At 39.6% G+C, this 19,740-nt stretch overlaps 2 protein-coding genes across 2 annotated transcripts; both read left to right on the top strand.

The window, feature by feature from the left end:
• Nucleotides 1–1,190: 1,190 nt before the first annotated feature.
• On the top strand, nt 1,191–2,123 carry LOC125283738 (olfactory receptor 7A17-like). Its single transcript, XM_048226527.1, has one exon. The coding sequence runs from the start codon at nt 1,191–1,193 to the stop codon at nt 2,121–2,123; it is 933 nt and encodes a 310-aa protein (XP_048082484.1).
• Nucleotides 2,124–13,358: 11,235 nt separating this feature from the next.
• LOC125280940 (olfactory receptor-like protein OLF4) lies at nt 13,359–14,390 on the top strand. Its single transcript, XM_048211716.1, has one exon. It carries the CDS (start codon nt 13,413–13,415, stop codon nt 14,388–14,390), a length of 978 nt encoding a protein of 325 aa, XP_048067673.1. The 5' UTR covers nt 13,359–13,412.
• The last annotated feature ends 5,350 nt before the right edge of the window (nt 14,391–19,740 follow it).

Raw genomic sequence — 19,740 nt, 5'->3', positions numbered from 1 at the left:
ATAAGGCTTCTAGTTAAGGAATGAATGAGTCATGGGAATAAAGGGCACAGCCCAGGGAATGTAGTCACCGATAAGGTCACAGTGTTGTGTGGTGACAGAAGGCAGCTCCACACGTGTGAGCACGGCGTGGTGTTTAAACTGACGATCACTGCGTTGTACACCCAAAACTAATGTGACATGCATGTCAACCATACTGACGTTTTAAGAATTAATTTGAAAAAAACCCAAGTCTCTTCTCAGAGTTTGCATTGGTTGTTTCCCCTGACGGGCAAACACCTCCTGGATAAATGTGTCTCCTCCTGAATGAGGCCCCTGTGTAATGTGGGCTGGCCTATCCAAGCACCCGAGAAAATTAACACCTGCCTCCACTGTTTTATTTTTACTGGCTTTTCTTCATAGCACCCCTCACAGTCTGATTTCTATCAACTTTTTCTATCCCCTTATCTTCTCCATCACTGAACTCTGCAGACTTTTGTTTCTTGAAACCTATACTCTTCACCTGGACATTAGTCAGAACTGAAATTTACTCTCAAAAGTGTGACAGAATTTCTCATTAAAGTATAGAACATACGAGTACTTGCGTAAAAGGCGAAGTGTGGGATGTGCATTCCTATTCAGAACTGGGATGCAGAGTCCCAACAGGGGACAAGTTCCATACAAAAACTATGGGTATTGACTTTTTGGTGAGATTTTATTTATTTATTTGAGAGAGAGAGAGAGCAGGAGCAGGGGGAAGGGCAGAGAAGAAGCAAAGTCCCTGCTGTGGGGAGAGCCCAAAACAGGGCCTGATCCTGGGATTCCAGGATCAAGACCTGAGCTGAAGGCAGATGTTTAACCAACTGAACCACCCAGAAACCCCAAGATATTGAATTTCTTTTTTTTTTAAGATTTTATTTATTTATTCCACAGAGATACAGACAGCCAACAAGAGAGGGAACACAAGCAGGGGGAGTGGGAGAGGAAGAAGCAGGCTCATAGCAGAGGAGCCTGATGTGGGGCTCGATCTCATAATGCCGGAATCACGCCATGAGCCAAAGGCAGACGCTTAACTGCTGTGCCACCCAGGCGCCCCCAAATATTGAATTTCTGATTGCAAAGTGAAAATTGCAGAATTTCAATGTTACTTGTAATGTTCAGTATTGAAAAATTAGTCTGTTGCTTTTTTGTTCGCTGGTAGTCTTCTCCACCATATGGAACCAGGCAATGATACACAAATTTCAGAGTTTCTTCTTCTGGGATTATCAGAGAAACCAGAACTGCAGCCCCTGCTATTTGGGCTTTTTCTCTCCATGTACCTGATCACTGTGCTTGGAAACCTGCTTCTCATCCTGGCCGTCAGCTCTGACTTCCACCTCCACACCCCTGTGTACTTCTTCCTGGCCAACCTGTCCTTTTTAGACATCTGCTTCACCTCCACCACCGTCCCCAATATGCTGTGGAACATCCAGACTCAGAGCAAAGACATAACCTATGATGGTTGTATCACTCAGATATACTTTTCCCTACTCTTTTCAGGCTGGGATGCCTTTCTCCTGAGTGTGATGGCCTATGACCACTTTGTGGCCATCTGTCACCCCCTGCACTACAAAGTCATCATGAACCCCCTGCTCTGTGGACTGCTGGTTCTGGTGTCCTGGATCATGAGTACCCTGAATTCCTTATTGCAAACCTTAATGGTGTTACAGCTGACCTTCTGCAGAGAGGTGGAAATCTCCCACTTTTTCTGTGAAATCAATCAGGTGGTCCCACTTGCCTGTTCTGACACCTTTCTTAATGACATGATGATGTATTTTGCAACAGTGGTGCTGGCTGCTGCTCCCCTGGCTGGGATCTCTTACTCTTACTCTAAGATAGTTTCCTCCATTTGTGGGATCTCAACAGCTCAGGGCAAGTATAAAGCATTTTCCACCTGTGCATCCCACCTCTCCATTGTATTTTTGTTTTATTGTACAGGCCTAGGAGTGTACCTTAGCTCTGCTGCTACCCAGAGCTCCCACGCAAGTGCAGTGGCCTCGGTGATGTACACAGTGGTCACACCCATGCTGAACCCCTTCATCTACAGCCTGAGGAACAGAGACATAAGGAGGGCTCTGAAAAAAGTCCTTGGGGTTCCAGTGATGTGAGGGCCAATGGTCCTGGGGCTGAAGAGGTGCCCATGATTGCAGGGCTCACAACCTCAGAGCCAGGAACTGCTATTCTTTGATCAGGCTTTGGAAGTAGAATCTGCTCCTTCTATTTATTCTCTGGAATTGCCATTTGTTTGAAATCAACTTCTCTATACATTTGCATAACTCACTTTATTAAGCTTCTGCTCTGTCTGAAACACACACAGTTTCCCCTTTCTCCATTTTCATATGTCCCCAGTGTTTTCCAACCTTTATATCACAAGTGCCTGGAAATTTCTGTAACATACGTGGGGCAGGTTGGATTTTTTAAAAATAATTTCATTTTAAATGACTTATCTCATGCCAAGTAAAATTTCCCTAGATTTCCTAAAAGAATAATCATGAGTTGTATTCTTCATATGGAAGAAACTATACTTGGCCAAGAACCCTTCACATAACCTTATTGTAGATGAGAATACAGAACCCCAGTTTTCACCTAGACTGTCAGTCTTTTTATATCACACCTTCACTCCTCTTCCTGATGATGTGGATTCTAACCTTGCTCTGTTTACATCTCAGGCTCCTGAAAGGGATGCTCAGGCTAGGAAAGCCTGGGCACCCCCTGCGCCCTGTGCTTGTGAACATTCCCACAGACGCTTCCCTGACCAGAGCCTCTGCTGTGGCAGCACCAGCCCTTGGGTTCTTACTGTGACTGCAAGACAGGCCTCAGCACACCCATCAGAGACTCTAACAAGACAAGGTTCATCATCACAGGTTCTTGTAGGGATGGGCAGAAAGGTCTAGGGGGCCTGTTATTTGGGGTCCAAGGGCAGAACGACTAGGGGTTTGCAGGTTCACTCTTTATTGACCAGTTTAAAACATCAGAGTGAAATTCTGGCACAGAAGGGAAGGCACAGCCACTCATGTGTCAGTATGGAGGTTATCAGGGTTTTGGAAGAGGTGTTTCATGGCTGGGGCAGCCTGACTGCTTCTGGTAATAGTGTCCCACACCCGACAATGTGTCTGTTCAGCATGGTTGTTTCCGAAACAGAGGCTTCAGAAATCAAAAGCTTAACATCAGGTCTTTCTCTACAAACATGTTCCTGTGCTTTAAAACTAGTTTCCTTGTTTTATTCTCTTATTCACCTGGGTGTCCTAACGCCTGCCATAGTCACTAGCAAATGCTGATGAGCAAACATATAGTTCCAGTGGAGTCTACATGGAAAGAAAACTTGATAAATAGTTTGACCTGTCAAGAGATGACCATAAATATGAGAATAGATTTTCTTTGGGTATACCCCAGTAGTGAGATCCCTAGATTGTAGGGTAGTCCTATTTTCAATTTTTTTAGCCACTCCACTCTGTTTTCCAAGTGGCTGCACCAGTTTGCATTCCCACCAACATTGCGAGAGGGTTGGCCTTTCTCCACATCCTTGCCAACATCTGTTGTTTCCTGTGTTGTTAATTTTATCCAGTCTGACAGGTGTCAGGTGATATCTCATTGTGATTTTCATTTGCATTTCCCTGCTGATGAGTGACATTGACCATCTTTCCATGGGTCTGCTGATCACCTGGATGACGTCTTTGGAGAAATGTCTGGTCATGTTTCTGGTCACTTTTAATCGAATTACCGGTAATTTTTTTGCTATAAGTTCCTTATATATTTTGGATATTAATCCTTTATTGGATATGTCATTTGCAAATATCTTTTACACTCAGTAGTTGTGTTTTTGTTTTGATGACTGTTTCCTTTGCTGTGCAGAAGCTTTTTATTTCAATGCAGCCATTTACAACACGGATGTATCTAGAGGGTATCGTGATAAGGGAAATCAGTCAGTCAGAGAAAGACTGATACCATATAATTCACTCATATGTGGAATTTAGGAAACAAAACAAATAAAACAATAAAAAAAGAGACAAACAAAAATCTAGGCTCTTCAATATGGGGAACAAAGTGGTGGTTGCCAGAGGGGAATTGGGGAGGGGTTGGGTGAAAAAGGAGATGGGGATTAAGAGCACACTTATCGTTATGAGCACTGCAACGTATAGAATTGCTGAATCAGTCTATTGTACACCTGAAACTAACAGTACAATGTATGTTAATTATACTGGAATTAAAAAATAAAAAAATATTTAAGATCTACCAGGGTGCAACATTTCAAACCACCATTTTATTAATAATCAAAATGTTTATTTTTTTGTTGTGCATCTATTTACTGAATATTATTTATTGATGATTGGTGTCCACAACTGAGGGGGTTTACTCACTGAGGTGTCAGATTGCTTAGTGTATCTATGTCTTATCCCAGATTTGTTTTCCTGTTTCCACTTGAAAACTTTTAATGCTATCTGCTAATATGACTCTCTTGTTGTTCCATGAAATAACTCCTTTTTCCTAAAATGTGTCACAAATAGTATAGGGTGGTGAAGGAACAATATCAGTATCATCGATTTCATACCTCTTTCCTGCTCGGAAATCCCATCCACTTGCATGATCAGAAGACACTTCACACGAGAGCTGGATATTCTTCTGGTCCTGGGGTTCAGGGTCAACAGTTCTACACAACAAGCATGTCCTTCAAATACTCCCAGTGACCCAGAGGGGAGCCCACACCTCATCACTGCTCATAGAGTCCCTGGAAGGAAACTTGAATAATGACGAACTGCTCTCCTTAATGTCAGATCATACACCACAAATAAAAACCAGTGCTCACTAACTGCCTCCTGTCTGTTCGCTTGGATTATTGTGTTAGTCAACTATTGCTGATAACAGGCTGTCCTTGTCCTAGGGGATATCATTAATACCGCTAACATCAGATGACATCTGCTGGGAAGGGTTTCTGGTCTCTGCTGAGCTCCTCGCGGATATGGAGTCAGCTGTCAATCTCTACATTACGTTTCTAAGGCTCACCCATGGTGTCATGTGAGGCTGTAATGCTCTTCTGTCTCGGCCACTCTATGGGCTCTCATTACTGCATTTCCACTGTTAAAAAAGTCACAGAAAAAATTTGTTTATCATGTGAGTTACTTAAATTTAATTCCACTGTTGGTACATCGATATTAACACCTGCTTTCTTCCCCATTAGAACTGCTGTCTCCCACCCCTCTTACATGAGAGTCAGCTGCCTATGTTCTAGATCCTACCAGTAGCCATGCACCATTAGATCTGTTCCACTGAATCAATCATTGGAGTACAATTATCCACATTAACCTGTATATGTAAAGGGTACATTGGTGAATTAAAGGAGCTCCACAAAAATGAAGAGTATGCAGTGCGAGTGGTATGTGTAATTTAAGAGCGCACATAAGTTTTAACAGCTTTGTTAGGTAATTACTAAAAATTTAAGCTTCCTGAACATCATATTCCTCTTTCTGAAGGAAATGTGGGAATCTAAGGATAACTTCAGACTCCAGGAAACAAACTGAGATTTGTGGAACGGAGAGAGAGGGGTGGGGGGACGGGGTAACTGGGGGATGGGCATTAAGGAGGGCACGGGATGTGATGAGCTCCGGGTGTTATCCATAATGGATGAATCCTTGAATGCTACGTCAGAAACTAATGCTGTACTACATGCTGGCTAATGGAACTTAATTGTCGGGTTTGGCCAGCAAACCCCGAGACGGCGAATGAAAACATTATTCCACACACATTAGTAGGAGAAAGGAGAGGCCTGGGGACCAGATGATCTAGTGGCGCAAGGCCCTGAGCAAAGCCTTGTCTCCAGTTTCATTGACGTCCTAGTAATACATCAGACACAAGTGCAAAGCAAGAAGGAAAGTGTAACTTTAATGGTCAGGTTAATAATATATGGATCAGAAGGGGGAATGAAGCATGAGAGACTACGGACTCTGAGAAACAAACTGAGGGCCTCAGAGGGGAAAGGGGTAGGGAATGGGATAGGCTGATGATGGGTAGTAAGGAGGGCACGTATTGCATGGTGCACTGGGTGTTATACGCAACTAATGAATCATCGAAATTTACATCAAAAACCAGGCGTGTACTGTATGGTGACTAACATAATATAATTAAAAAATATCATTATAAAAATAATAATAATAATAATAATAATAATAATAATAATAATATATGGGGTAGTGTGTGATAAGGTGGGGGCAAGGAGTCCACGAAGTACGTGACCACCGCAGGTGCCTGTTTTTCTTCAAAATTTATACATTTACTCTCGAGATGAGAACCTTGAGCCTCAGTAAGAATCTGGCTGTTTTCAGCCAGGAAACTTGAAAGGAGGCCCAGTGTTCTGGGCACTCCTCCTTTGCTTTTCAATTAGTCCCATCCAGGGAGGCATATACAAGTCGGGTTTTGTCTATCCAGACACTGAGAATTCCCACACTTAATAAAATAAACAAACAAACATAACTTTATAAGAACATTGTTAGTAATGAATAAAATGTGTGGAACTTCCTATTTTATCGCAAAGAAAACATTTGAGGGTAACGGTTGTGTCTTGTGTATGTGTGTGTTTCCATACATTTTCTTTCAGATAAGCTCATCACATGCGTACACACACAGATGCAGTTATGATCTCGTCTTTCATGTTGAAGCAATCTTGAGAAAGCTGGAGAGCATAGCACTGAGAAGAGGGAACTTTTCGATTTATGTGAAATAAAAGGATGCAGAAATACAAACAAAGATCTAAACTACAATGAGTGACCTTAGTTTTGATCACAAGTTTCTTCCCTATGTCACTGCCTCAAAGCTTCAGAATCAGACTACATTCCTATTTATGCCACAAGGAGCTCACTGTACTAGCTTACGCGGCAGAATACCTCCATAGGATTTAAGTTTCCTTTCTACCTACTGTGGGTTTTTAATACAAATTGCCCTTAACCAAGGGAAGCTGATGAGTAAATTGAGAGGCTTAAACTCAGTTCCCTCAAATAATTGTGTTGACTGTGTCCAAATGAGATTCCTCCTGCCGTGGTAAAATAACCTCACGCTAATTACTTAAAACAAACACACATGTGCTCTTACAGTTCGGGAGTCAGAAACTTGCAATGAGTCTCATTGGGCTAATAACAAGATGTCTGCAGGGTTGAGTTCCTTCTAGAAGCTCAAGGGAGAATCTGTTTCCTTTCCAGTTACAGGCTCTCTTGCTGGCCGCCTGCATTCCTGGGCTCCTGGCTCTTCCTCCACCTTCAGAGACAGCAGGGCAGCATTTTCAGTGTCTCTAGGACACCAACTCTTTTGTCTCCCTCATCCACATTTGAAGGACCATTGCCATTATCTTCATCCCACCTGGATAATCATAGTCAATATTTTTACCTTTTGTCTTTTTAAAAATGTGTATTTATTCTTGTTTTTTTATTTGAACTGTATTTAACATACAGTGTTTTATTCATTGCAGGGGTATACTATAGTGATTCTACAATTTTATACATTTCTCCGTACTGATTAAGATCAGTATACTCTTTTATTTAGTTTTTATTTGAATTCCAGTTAGTAACATACAGCAAAATATTAGTTTCAGGTGTACTATGTAGTGATTCAGCACTTCTGTAAAATACCTGGTTCTCATCACAAGTGTTCTCCTCAATGCCAATGAACTCTTTCACCCACCTCTTAAGCATTTTTTAAATTATGTTATTTTTATTTCATTTTATTTTTAATTAGGCCCTATGCCCAGTGCAGAGCCTAACACAGGGTTTGAACTCACCACCCTGCAATCAAGACCTTAGCTGAGATCAAGAGTCAGAGACTCGGCCAACTGAGCCTCCAAGGTGCCCCTTGATCATTTTTAAGTGCACAGCTCAGCGGGACGACATGCATTCACGTTGTTGTGAGCTGGCAGCACCATCCATCTCCAGAACTCTTTTCTTCTGGTTAACCTGAAGCTCCATACCTAAATATCTATTTTTTAATTACAAAATATTTTATAAATTTAGAAGAAACAACAGCTCTCAATTTATCCTAAAGCACTGAACTCTTAACAGTTTTAGAAAAAGTGTCATGGAAGCCAAGGACTGTAGTCTTCCTGGTTTTATGTCAAAGGAATACAGTTCTTCACCTTGTTGAAGGGGGAAGAGCAATCTTCTGGAGATATCAGTGCTTTGTCCCACCGTGAGTCAATATTTGGGGGACCCAAGGAGCTTAGTAAGGAAAAATTCTTCACTCTTAGATGTGGAGAAAACTCAGGATTGGGATAAGGTGCTAGGAGGTTAGCTCTGTGGGGGGCAGGTGAGTTCAGGGAAGAGTAATCAGTGCATTCACCTGACTTCTAAGCTGGTCTCTTGGGAAGAGGCAACTATAGGAAAAAAAAAAGTCCATCTCTCCAGAGGGGGATAATGTGCCCAGGGGTTGGAGTACCATGAGGGAAATATGCCTAGGGAGCATAGGGAGCTGTAAATATCTCTTCTGCTATTGTCTCTCAGCAGGTGCAACCTTGTGCTGAATGGGATAGGATTATTTCTTTGGAGTTCCCAGGTCTGGGTAGGAGACTACTGCTGAATTGTTTGAGAACAGAGCTTCATTGTCCATCATCCACCATCGAGGGAGAAACTTGGACTTTCTCACAGAGACCCCCATGCAGGTGACTCTAAAAACCCAGCAGATTCTGCTGGAAAGGGCCAGCGAGAATAGAAGGGTGAGAAATATTTACCTGAATCCACCGGAGAGGTGAGCCATCCCTGCCCAGCACCAGGACATCACTGCGGTTTTTGGCTTGCTTGAGTAACTAATGAATACATTTATTTATTATCCTAAAAACAAAAGTAAACATTGAAATCAGCCATGCAAGGGAGATTGTTGAGGATGAAGTCGTGGTGATGGAAGAGCAGTGATGGGTGGCAGAAAGTGGTCCTAATGAGTAGAACACAAGTCCAAGAATCTTTGCAAGTAAGGGGAACAGATATAAAGGTCTTAGCCAGGAGGGTTATGCAGTCAAGTGAGGGCATTCCTTTCATGCTTTTTAAGGCAGGGAGTATTTGAGTGTGTTCCCATATTGATGAGAAAGACCCAGACTAATGGATCAAGAGACATATATTTCACAGTGTCCATTTTCATGCTGGGTATTCCAATCGATTTAAAAAATGTAATAAGTGAAAAGGGGATATACTAAAAAAGCCATACATTGCAATTATTTCCTTACTGGCGAGGATGAGTATATTTCTGGGTTTCTTAGACATTTGCTTTTACTGTTGCAAATTGTCTGTGTCTGATCTGTGCTTTTGTTTGGTGGGTTTGGAGTGTTTATATTCCTGTGTTTTTATTCCATTTTTCCAAACATAAGACTTGGAGTTTTTCTATCACCTTTGCTATTCGACCTTCAGTTCCTTTACGCGTGTGGAGGTGTATTCGAGGGTAGTAGTAAAGTTCATCCATTTTGTGTGCTCAAACCTATCATTCGGTCATATTTCCTCCCTTCTCTTGCTAGCTTAAGTGTAGAAAGTGCTGCATCATTTGAATTAATAAATCACCTTATATACATATTTCCGACTTGTCTTCACATTTCTGTTATTCCTCATTCTCCGTTTCAGCGTTTTGTGATTAGATCCATTTCTCAAAGTCACGTCACCTGCAGCCATCATTTGAAGGGTATTCTTTATTGTTTGACTAGCATTCACTTTCCTAACAAATATGAATTAATATATCATGTATAAGATGAAATTATAACCTTAGATAATGCTTCCTAAACTAATATTAATTAAAATATCTTGTATAAAATGAAATTGTAACCTTAAATAATGTTTCTTACCTACTCTTTAAGAGGCTTTTTGTTATATTCTTTTATTTCTAAGTTTTTATGTTTTTCTAAAGTAATCTGTACCCCAACATGGGACTCGAACTCACAAGCCCAAAATCTAGAGCCACAGGCTCCACCGTTGAGCCAGTCAGGGGCCCCATTTCCAAGTCTTTAGCACTTTAATCCTTGAATTAGTGATCCACGCTGATGTCATTACATTAACACTATTTTATGCCTCTCTATAAATTAGTTATACGTTGTCATTGTGTTTCAGACTGTCAGTTGAGATAGCTCCCTGCCTAACCTAGTCTCATTTTCACTACTATCCTTGTTCTAACCTCTTAGTTTCTTTTTAAACCGACGTTTCTATATTATGCACACATAATATTCATACCCTTTAATCAAATTTATTCATAGAATCCTATGCACATTGTAAATAGCCTTTACGCTCTTGTGCAGTGTTTTGTTTTGTTTGTTTTTATAGCTTGTCTCTCTCAATAGCACCTTACAGACTTGCCTCCATCAACCAGTACAATGCTAATTCATTATGTCAGTGATCCCATAATATTTTAGGCTATGGCTGTGTTATTTATACTTTTGAGGATTTTTCATATTCTTTCTCATTAACTTGCTGTTACACCAATTACACAAAAATATTTTGAGATTCAGTTAAAATGCTTGTACTCCACTGGGATCAATTTTGTCCTTCAGGGAACATTGAGCAATATCCAGGGACATTTTAGGCTGTCAGACAGGGAGGTGTCACTAGAGGCCAGAGATGCTCTAAACATCCTACAAGGCCCAGGACAAACCCCAGCACAGAGAATGATCTGGGCCTGAATGTCAATAGTGCTGAGATGAGAAACCTTGAGGTAAATAATGCATATCTATATTTTCAATTCTGATAGTTGTTTTCAGATTATTTCCCCAAAACTGTATAGCACATCACATCTCTGCAATGAAAATTAAAGAGTACCACTTTTCTACCTGTTTAAAAGTTCCAATCCCAACTGATGTAACAGCTCTTTAAATTTTTTTGTATAATAATATTTTTTATTATATTATGTTAGTCACATACAGTACATCCCTAGTTTTTGATCTTTACATTTTTGACAAGCTGATGGGTGTGGAAGGGATTTCTTCTTGGTTTTTCTTTTCTTTTATTTTTTCTTTTTATTTTTTATTTATCTTTTATTATTATGTTATATTAGTCACCATACAGTACATCTTCAGTTTTTGACGTAGTGTTCCATGACTCATTGTTTGCGTAGAACACCCAATGCTCATCACAACATGTGCCCTCCTTAATAACCTTCACTGAGCTAACCCAGTCCCACCCACTCCCCTCTGAAACCCTCAGTTTGTTTCCCAGAGTCCATAGTCTCTCATGGTTCCTCTGCCCCTCTGTTTCCCCCCCTTCATTTTTCCCTTCCTTCTCCTAATGTTCTTGTTCTTTTCTTAAACTATTAGTGAGTGTGTGCAAAATTCACTATGTGATCACCATTTTGATTTGCTCATTATTATTATACCCATACATTATATGCCCATTTTCTACAGTTTTCAGCATTTCGAATAATGTTTACATATTATTGTCTCTCTCTCTCTCTCTCTAGAAACATCAGTCGAAATGCTGAAAACTGTAGAAAATGGGCATATAATGTATGGGTATGCGAGAGAGAGAGAGAGCGAGAAAGAGAGAGAGAGAAAGAGCACCCTAATGAGGAGGGACAATGTCAGAGGGAGAGGGGGAGAACATTAAGCAGGTTTCATACCCAGCACAGAGCCTGACCTGGGGCTCAATCTCATGACTCCAAGATCAGACCTGAGCTGAAATAAAGAGTCACAGGCTTAACTAAGTGATCCACGCAGGTGCCCCCACAGATGATTCTTTCTCTGTTGAATTCTATGGAGATATTTTGGCTATAAAAATGTTTTAAATTCTATTACTTAATGTATAACTTCTTCCTTCTCTGTTTCTTTCCTTAATTAAGATGGTTTTGCCTATAGATTTTATGTGGTTTTTTAAATAATTATTTTGGGGATTTTTTGGGGGGGTAATTTTAAGGACTTGGGATTTTTTATATTTAAAATTTTATTTTTTAATTTCAGTATAATTGACACTCAGTATTATATTAGTTTCGGGTGTCCAATATAGTGATCAACCATTTTATACATTACCGAGTGCTCATCATAAGTGTACTGTTAATCCCCTTCACCTATGTCACCCATATCCCCACCACTGTCCCTCTGGTTAACCAGCAGTTAGTTCTCTATTGTTAAGAGTTTATTTTTTTGTCTCTTTTTTCTTTCTTCATTTGTTTTGTTTCTTAAATTCCATATATGAGTAAAATCATATGGTATTTGTCTTTCTCTGACTGATTTCACTTAACATTATACTCTCTAGATCCATCCATATTGTTGCAAATGGCAAGATCTCATTTGTACCCCTTAATATCCTTTAAATACTCCCCCCACAACTGCGTTGTCACAAGTACCACTTTGTTCTCTGCATTTGTCTGTTTGTTTGTTCTGTTTCTCAGATTATACATATAAATGAGATCACATAGTATTTGTCCTTGTCTGATTTATTTCACTTAATATAGCACCCTCTAGATCCATCCATGTTGTTGCAGGAGGAAAGATCTCATTCTTTCTTATGGCTGAGTAATATTCCAGTGTGTGTGTGTGTGTGTGTGTGTGTGTGTACACACATACCAATCTTCTTTATCCATTCATCTATCACTGGACACTTGGCTGCTTCCATATCTTCACAATTGTAAACATTGAAACAATTGATATTGGGTGCATATAGGTTTCAAATTAGAGTTTCATTTTCTTTGCAAAGCAGCATTACTTGACCATGGGGTGGTTCTATTTTTAAATTTTTGAGGAATCTCCATACTGTTTTCCACAGTGGCTACACCAGTTTACATTCCCACCAGCAGTGTAAGGGGTTCCCTCTTCCCCACCTCTGCACCAACACTTATTATTTCTTGTCTTTTATATCAGCCATTCTGACCGGCAGGAAGTGATAGTCTCATTCTTGCAGATGTCACAAAAATATAATTATTTTATTTCCTTTTCATATGTTCACTGATCATATGTAAAAATGCAACTCATTTTTTGAGGGTTGGCCTTGTAACCAGTTACATGGCTGAATTAATTTATTATTTCTAGTAATATTTTTGTGGAATCACTAGGGCTTTCTACATGTAAGATCACACTGTCTGCATACATAAATGTATTTCTTCCTTTCCAGTTTGGATGCCTGTCATTTCTTTTTCTTTCTTTAATTGCTCTTTAGAACTTCCAGTGGTATGTTGAGTACCAGTCAGGGAAACAGGCATACTTGCCTTGTTCTTGATCATACAGGAACAACGTTCACTATTTTGCCATCGAGTATCACATTTCCTGTGGGTTTTTCATAAAAGGGTTAACTTGAGATAGTTTCCATCTATTCCTAGTTTGTAGTGTTTTTATCATATTCCATACACAAATATAAACATTAATTTCTTGAGTGTAGAATATAAACAATAATATATCTGCCAGGTTAGTAAGGCATAATTGTGTCCTGCTCTTTCTCTCTTATTTTGGTAGTCATGTCAATGACATGGAACTAGAGAATGATACACGAATTTCAGAATTTCTTCTTCTGGGATTTTCTGAGGAACCAGAATTGGAGCCCTTCCTGTTTGGGCTGTTCCTGTCCATGTACCTGGTCACCATCCTTGGAAAGCTGCTCATCATCCTGGCCGTCAGCTCAGACTCCCACCTCCACACGCCCATGTACTTCTTCCTGGCCAACCTGTCCTTTGTAGACATCTGTTTCACCTGCACCACCGTCCCCAAGATGCTGGTGAATATACAAACAGAGAGAAAAGTCATAACTTATGAAAGCTGCATCATGCAGATGTACTTTTTCATACTTTTCATAGTTTTGGACAACTTCCTCCTGACTGTGATGGCTTATGACTGCTTTGTGGCCATCTGTCACCCCCTGCACTACACGGTCACCATGAACCCCCAGATCTGTGGACTGCTGGTTCTGGTGTCCTGGATCATGAGTGTCCTGCATTCCTTGTTACAAACCTTAATGGTGTTGCAGCTGTCCTTCTGTACAGAGGTGGAAATCCCCCACTTCTTCTGTGAAATTTGTCAGGTGATCCAACTTGCCTGTTCTGACACCTTTCTTAATAACATGGTGATGTACTTTGCAACTATCCTGCTGGGTGGTGGTCCTATTGCTGAGATTCTTTACTCTTACTTTAAGATAGTTTGCTCCATACTTAGAATATCATCAGCTCAGGGCAATTATAAAGCATTTTCCACCTGTGCATCTCACCTCTCAGTTGTCTCCTTATTTTTTTGTACAAGCCTAGGAGTGTACCTTAACTCTGCTGCTCCCCAGAGCTCCCACGCAAGTGCAGTGGCCTCGGTGATGTACACGGTGGTCTCACCCATGCTGAACCCCTTCATCTACAGCCTGAGGAACAGAGACATAAAGAGGGCTCTAAATGTATTTTTCAAGGGGAAGGCATTAAAGGGCCATTTTTTAAGAAGTACCTCTGATTGCAGGCTTAATGCTTAACAGCCAGAAATTGTGATTCTTTAATCATATCATGAAAGAAGAACTTAATCTATTTGTCTCCTGGAGATTCAATTTTTCTAAAGTTCAACTGCTTTATTAAACTTTCTGCTCCTTCTGATAGCCAACAATTTTCTTGTTGTTTTCTTAATTTCCAAACTTAGTCTGAATCATGAGTCAAAACAGTTTAGGGATTTGTATTTGCCTCAGGGAGTGATGAACTGTCTTAGTTTTATGAAATAAACTACATTTGACAACTGAAGGCATTTCTATAATTTTATTGTGGGAATTTTTAGAGGAACATCTGAGATCACAGGTTTTCACTCTGTGTCTACCATTCCTTTCTATGTTACTACCTTAAATGCTCTCCCTGATAATAGAGACTTTAGCCTACTGGTTCGTTTTGTAGCTAATCATGGGGCTTTGTGATCGTCATTACAATCTTGTTCTCTTATCAGCTCAGCAGCTGCAGTATCCCTGGCACAGAAGAGTAAGGCAGAAATTGCTTATGCAAACACCCTTCAAGTGTAATCTACAGAAAGACCAATTTGCATAAACAAAGTGACTTAATATGGGCTTGGTATCAGAGAAGACCTGAGACATGATCAAGTAAAAATTTTCTACCAAGCCATATATATATATATATATATATATATATTTTTTTTTTTCGGAAAACGTGTCTTTGGTGATGTTCACCTACTCATCTACTGAAGTGTGGGTTCTTTGGTGTCCATGTTTAGAGGGTTTTATTAATTGTAGTGAGAATTTAGTGGCAGACTTTATATTATTTAATTGGAGGATTTTGCTGTTTCTCTTTGAAAATTTCCAGTGATGTCTTCAAACATTACTCCTTCCACTGCCCTAAACTTGGTAACTCCTCCTTTAAAAATGTTTAAAAATGCTGTCATAAATGTTATGGTGTGAGTGAGTGAATGATAAGTGTATTCACTCTATCATTAATTTCTTTATCTTTTTTATGCTCTAAACTTTCTTCCATCCTATGATCAAAGGATGACTCAGACAACAGCTGGAATTGCCCAAAAATGCTCTGGGTATGGAAACTTGTGACTGAGGTCCCACAAGTTATTCCTGCAAAAACAAACATATTGGTCTTTCTAAACTCTGATACCTGGTTGGGAATCTCAATGGTGTCATTTTTAGCAAAGTTATCTGAAATAAATGAGCATAACCAGGCCATTACGAATACTCCTTTCAAATATCAGAACAAATGTTGAAAATAAGAAGCAATAGATTATTTTTAATATTCTCAGTTCTGTTTACATTGATTGTTGTATCAGTCAGCTATTGCTGTATAACAAGCCATACCAAAAGGAAACACTATAAGACAATACTTTTTTTTTTAAATCACATGGGAGTCTATGATGGGGAAGTCCCCTGGTCTCTTCTGGTGTCCTCATGAGTTGCTGTCAGCTGTGGGTCAGCTGGAAATGCTCTGCTAATCCTGGATGTGTTCTCACATTTGGGGGCTTGCTGGTGATAGGCTGGTCTAGGTTGGCCATCGTTAGAGCAACTGGGCTCTGCTCCACATGTTGTCTCCTCCTACAGCAGGCTAGACTGGACTTGTATGCATGGCAGAGGCAGGGCTCCAGAGAGCAGCAGAAACACACGAAGGCCCCTTGAAGCACCCTATCACTTTCATACACTATTAGTCAAGGCAAATAAAATGTTAGTTCAGTCCAGATCCAAAGCTCGAGAAATAGACTCCACCTCTGAATGTGAGGAGCTTCACAGTCACATTGCCAAGTACAAGGATACAGAGATAAGTGGTGAATGGGGGCCACCTCTGCAAAAGGTCTTCCAGAAATGTAATTTTCAATTTAGTAAAGTTTTATTGCTACAGGACACAAAGTCAATGTACAGAACAATATAGTACAGTATAATACAGTGATTCAACAATTCTACACACACCTCTGTTCTCATCAAGGTGAATGTGTTCTTAAGGGTTGAGTAAGCAGGATTTTCTATATTTAGTTCAATATATATATATATATATATATATATATATATATATATATATATACATACATATATATATATATAGGAGACCATTGTGAAAAATTTCACTCCACCAAATTGGACACAATAAACTTTTTTCTTTCTTCTTTCTTTCTTTCTTTCTTTCTTTCTTTCTTTCTTTCTTTCTTTCTTTCTTTCTTTCTTTCTTCTTTCTCTTTCTTTCTGATTTGGATGCCTTTTATTTATTTATCTTGCCAGGTGGCTCTAGCTTGGACCTCCAGTATTACCTTAGATAGGAGTGGTGATAGTGGACACCCTTGTCTTGTTATTGATCTCAGAGTAAAAGTTTTCTAACGATTAAACATTTGAGTACAATGTTATTGTAGGTTTGTCATATATGGTTCCTATACCCTGTTTGTTGAAGTTTTTTTTTTTTTTTTAACTCACGAAAGGATGTTGTTTTTGTCAAAACCTTTTCCACATGTGTTGAGATGATCATATGATTGTTATATTTCATTATATTAATGGAGTATAGCACAATTACTGACTTGCTTTATTTGAACCATCCTTCTATCCCAGGTGTAAGTACCATTTGATTGTGGTGTATATATTCTCTTCAATATGTTTAAATTAATTTTGCGAATATTTTTTTTCAAAAATGTTGTGTCTATGTTCATCAGGGATATTTGTCTATGATTTTCTTTTTTATTAAGATTTTATTTTTTCATTTGAAAGAGAGAGAGAGGCAGAGAGAGCACAAGCAGGGGAGAGGCAGAAGGAGAGGTAGAAGCAGACCCCCTGCTGAGCTGGGAGCCAGACATGGGGCTCCATCCCAGGACCTGGAGATCATGACCTGAGTGGAAACCAAGAGTCAGACCTAACTGACTTACAGACTTAACTCAGAATTAACTGAGCCAGCCAGGCATCCTGCCGTTGCTTTTATAGTTTTGCATCTTCTCCCTTACCCCTTTTCTTTGGTCTAACTAAAGTTTTGTCAATTTTGCTTAGCTTTTCAAAAACTTGGCTCTTATCTTTGTTAATATTTTCTAATGGTTTTCTGGTCTATATATCATTTCTGTATGCTCTGATATTTATTATTTCTTTCCCTCTGCTGCTTTGGACTTAGTTTGCTCTTCTTTTTCTAGCTCTTTGAAACATAAAGTGAGATTATTGACTTAAGATCTTTTATTTTTTAACACAGCCATTTATTGCTGTAAACTTCCCTTTTAGAGCTGCCTTTTCAACATCCCATTAGCTCTGATAGGCTGTGTTTCAATTTGCATTTGATTCAATTTTTTAAATGTCTTTTATGGTTTCTTCTTTAACCCATCAGCCATCCACAGTCAGTGTGATTTAATCCCCATATATTTGTGAATATCTCAGATTTCTCTACCCTTATATTCAGGGCAGCGTTTCACGATAGTCAACATATGGAAACAGCCCGGTATCCATTGACAGGTGAGTTAATAATGTAGGCATATTCGTACAATGGAATTCTACCAAAAAAAAAAAAAAAGACCACCTTTTTTCTGTTAAAACAAGGATGGACCTTGAAGGCATTAGGGTCAATGAAATAATCAGACAGAGAAAGACAAATAGTATATGATCTCACTTACATGTTAAATACAAAATCCTGAACTCATAGAAAACACAGAAAGTAGTTTGATATTTGCTGGTGGCTGGGGTTTGGGGAAAAGAGAAGATGCTGGTGAAAGCCTACAAACCTTCTGTTATAATATGAATAAGTTCAGGGAACGTAATATACAACATGGTCATAATGGGTAACTAAATTTGTTGTAACTTGCATGTTGCTAGCAGAGTGCATAGTAAATGTTCTTACAACAAAAAGAAATGGTAACCCTGTGAAGTGATGGATGTATTCACTGACTATTGAAATCATTTCACAGTGTATATGTATATGAAATCACCAATCACAATTTTATATGTCAATTACATCTCAATAAAACTGGATAAATTAAGAAAAAAATATTCCATTGTCTCTGTCTTCTATTTGTATTTCAAATGTCACCTCCTTCCAGCAGAACCCTCCCTATAAAATATAAAACACAGTTACCAGGATGAAAACTATTTTCAATATGTCACTGGGAAGATCAATCAATAGGAAAACAGTACCTACATAAGGATTCCAGGAAGATATCATCAGTGATACAACAGTTCTTAGCTCCATGAATCAGTGAGTTAGATACAAGTTCCCTGGTCTCTCTGAGGAATCTGGAAAGAAAAACTTTTATTTCTTTGATCTTTTCCTAGATTAGGAATGGTGATCTAGAGGCAAGGGGCAGAGAGGAAATATTTACATTTGGAGGGAAGCCTGGCCTTTTGAAGTAGAATTTCCATAACTGTCCAGTGGACACATGATTCAGTCTCACTGTCTTCTCAGAGATCATTCCACTGCTGAAGGTTAGAAGGGGAAATGAAATGCTTCAAATTGAAATTTACACCAATGAGAGACTGTTTGCTGTGATGGCCCCAGATCCCCATCTTTCTCTGTAGCCATGTCTTTGGCAATGTGTGCAGCACTCCCCATCAGGTGGTAGAGACTATTCTTCCACCTTTCATTTGGGCTGGATTAGGATATTTATGTGCTATGGCCAGCAGGGTATGATGGGAGTGACCATACAGCCTTGGTGCATTTCTCTGCTCTGCCTTGGAACTCTGTCTCCAAAAAGTGAATTAAGCCAGGTAGACTGCCAGAGGAAGTGAGCACATGTGGAGCAGAGGCCAGTTGTCCAAACCAAGGCCACCCTGGATCAGCCACAGCTAGCTAGCCAGTCCCCAAGTATATTAAAATGCCCTGGCAAGATCTCAGAGCCCCCTCGGCTAATGCACAGCTGACTCAAGACTCTTAAGGAGACCAAGAGGTATTTAAACAACTCATCATCATACAATTCCACTTGATAATAAAGACATTACAGCAGATCATTCACTTTCCAGTTGGCTTGATATGCAGTGACATTCTTTATTATTCTGATATTCAAGTTTATCATGGATAACTGGTAAAAAGCGACTCTAATGAGGACCATTTTGGGGAGCCAAGTAGATAAAGACTTGCGTTTTTGTGAAGAAAAATTGGTCACCCAGAATCATGTAACTAGGTGGGAGTTTACTATGTGCCCGGCACAGTCATCTTGATTTTAGCCCAATATATTCATTGTCACTTTGACCTCCAGAACTGGAAGCACACCAATTTGTTTCTTTTAAACCCTCAGTGTGGTCATTGCTGATAGCAGCCAAAGAAAGTAACAAAGACGTTTCTCCAATAAAATTTCTTTGAAGAAACTGAATTACACCCCTCAATTCATTCACTTAGCTTCCTTGGGTAATGGCATTTTGTGTTGAAACCCTACCTTACGTA

This window comes from Ursus arctos, unplaced genomic scaffold, assembly GCF_023065955.2.
Source record: "Ursus arctos isolate Adak ecotype North America unplaced genomic scaffold, UrsArc2.0 scaffold_14, whole genome shotgun sequence".
NCBI lineage: Eukaryota > Metazoa > Chordata > Mammalia > Carnivora > Ursidae > Ursus > Ursus arctos.
This window is presented reverse-complemented; position numbering and strand designations above follow the sequence as displayed.

Coding starts and splice junctions, on each gene's coding strand:
- LOC125283738 (XM_048226527.1), top strand. CDS start 1,191: ATGGAACCAGGCAATGATACACAAATTTCAGAGTTTCTTCTTCTGGGA.
- LOC125280940 (XM_048211716.1), top strand. CDS start 13,413: ATGGAACTAGAGAATGATACACGAATTTCAGAATTTCTTCTTCTGGGA.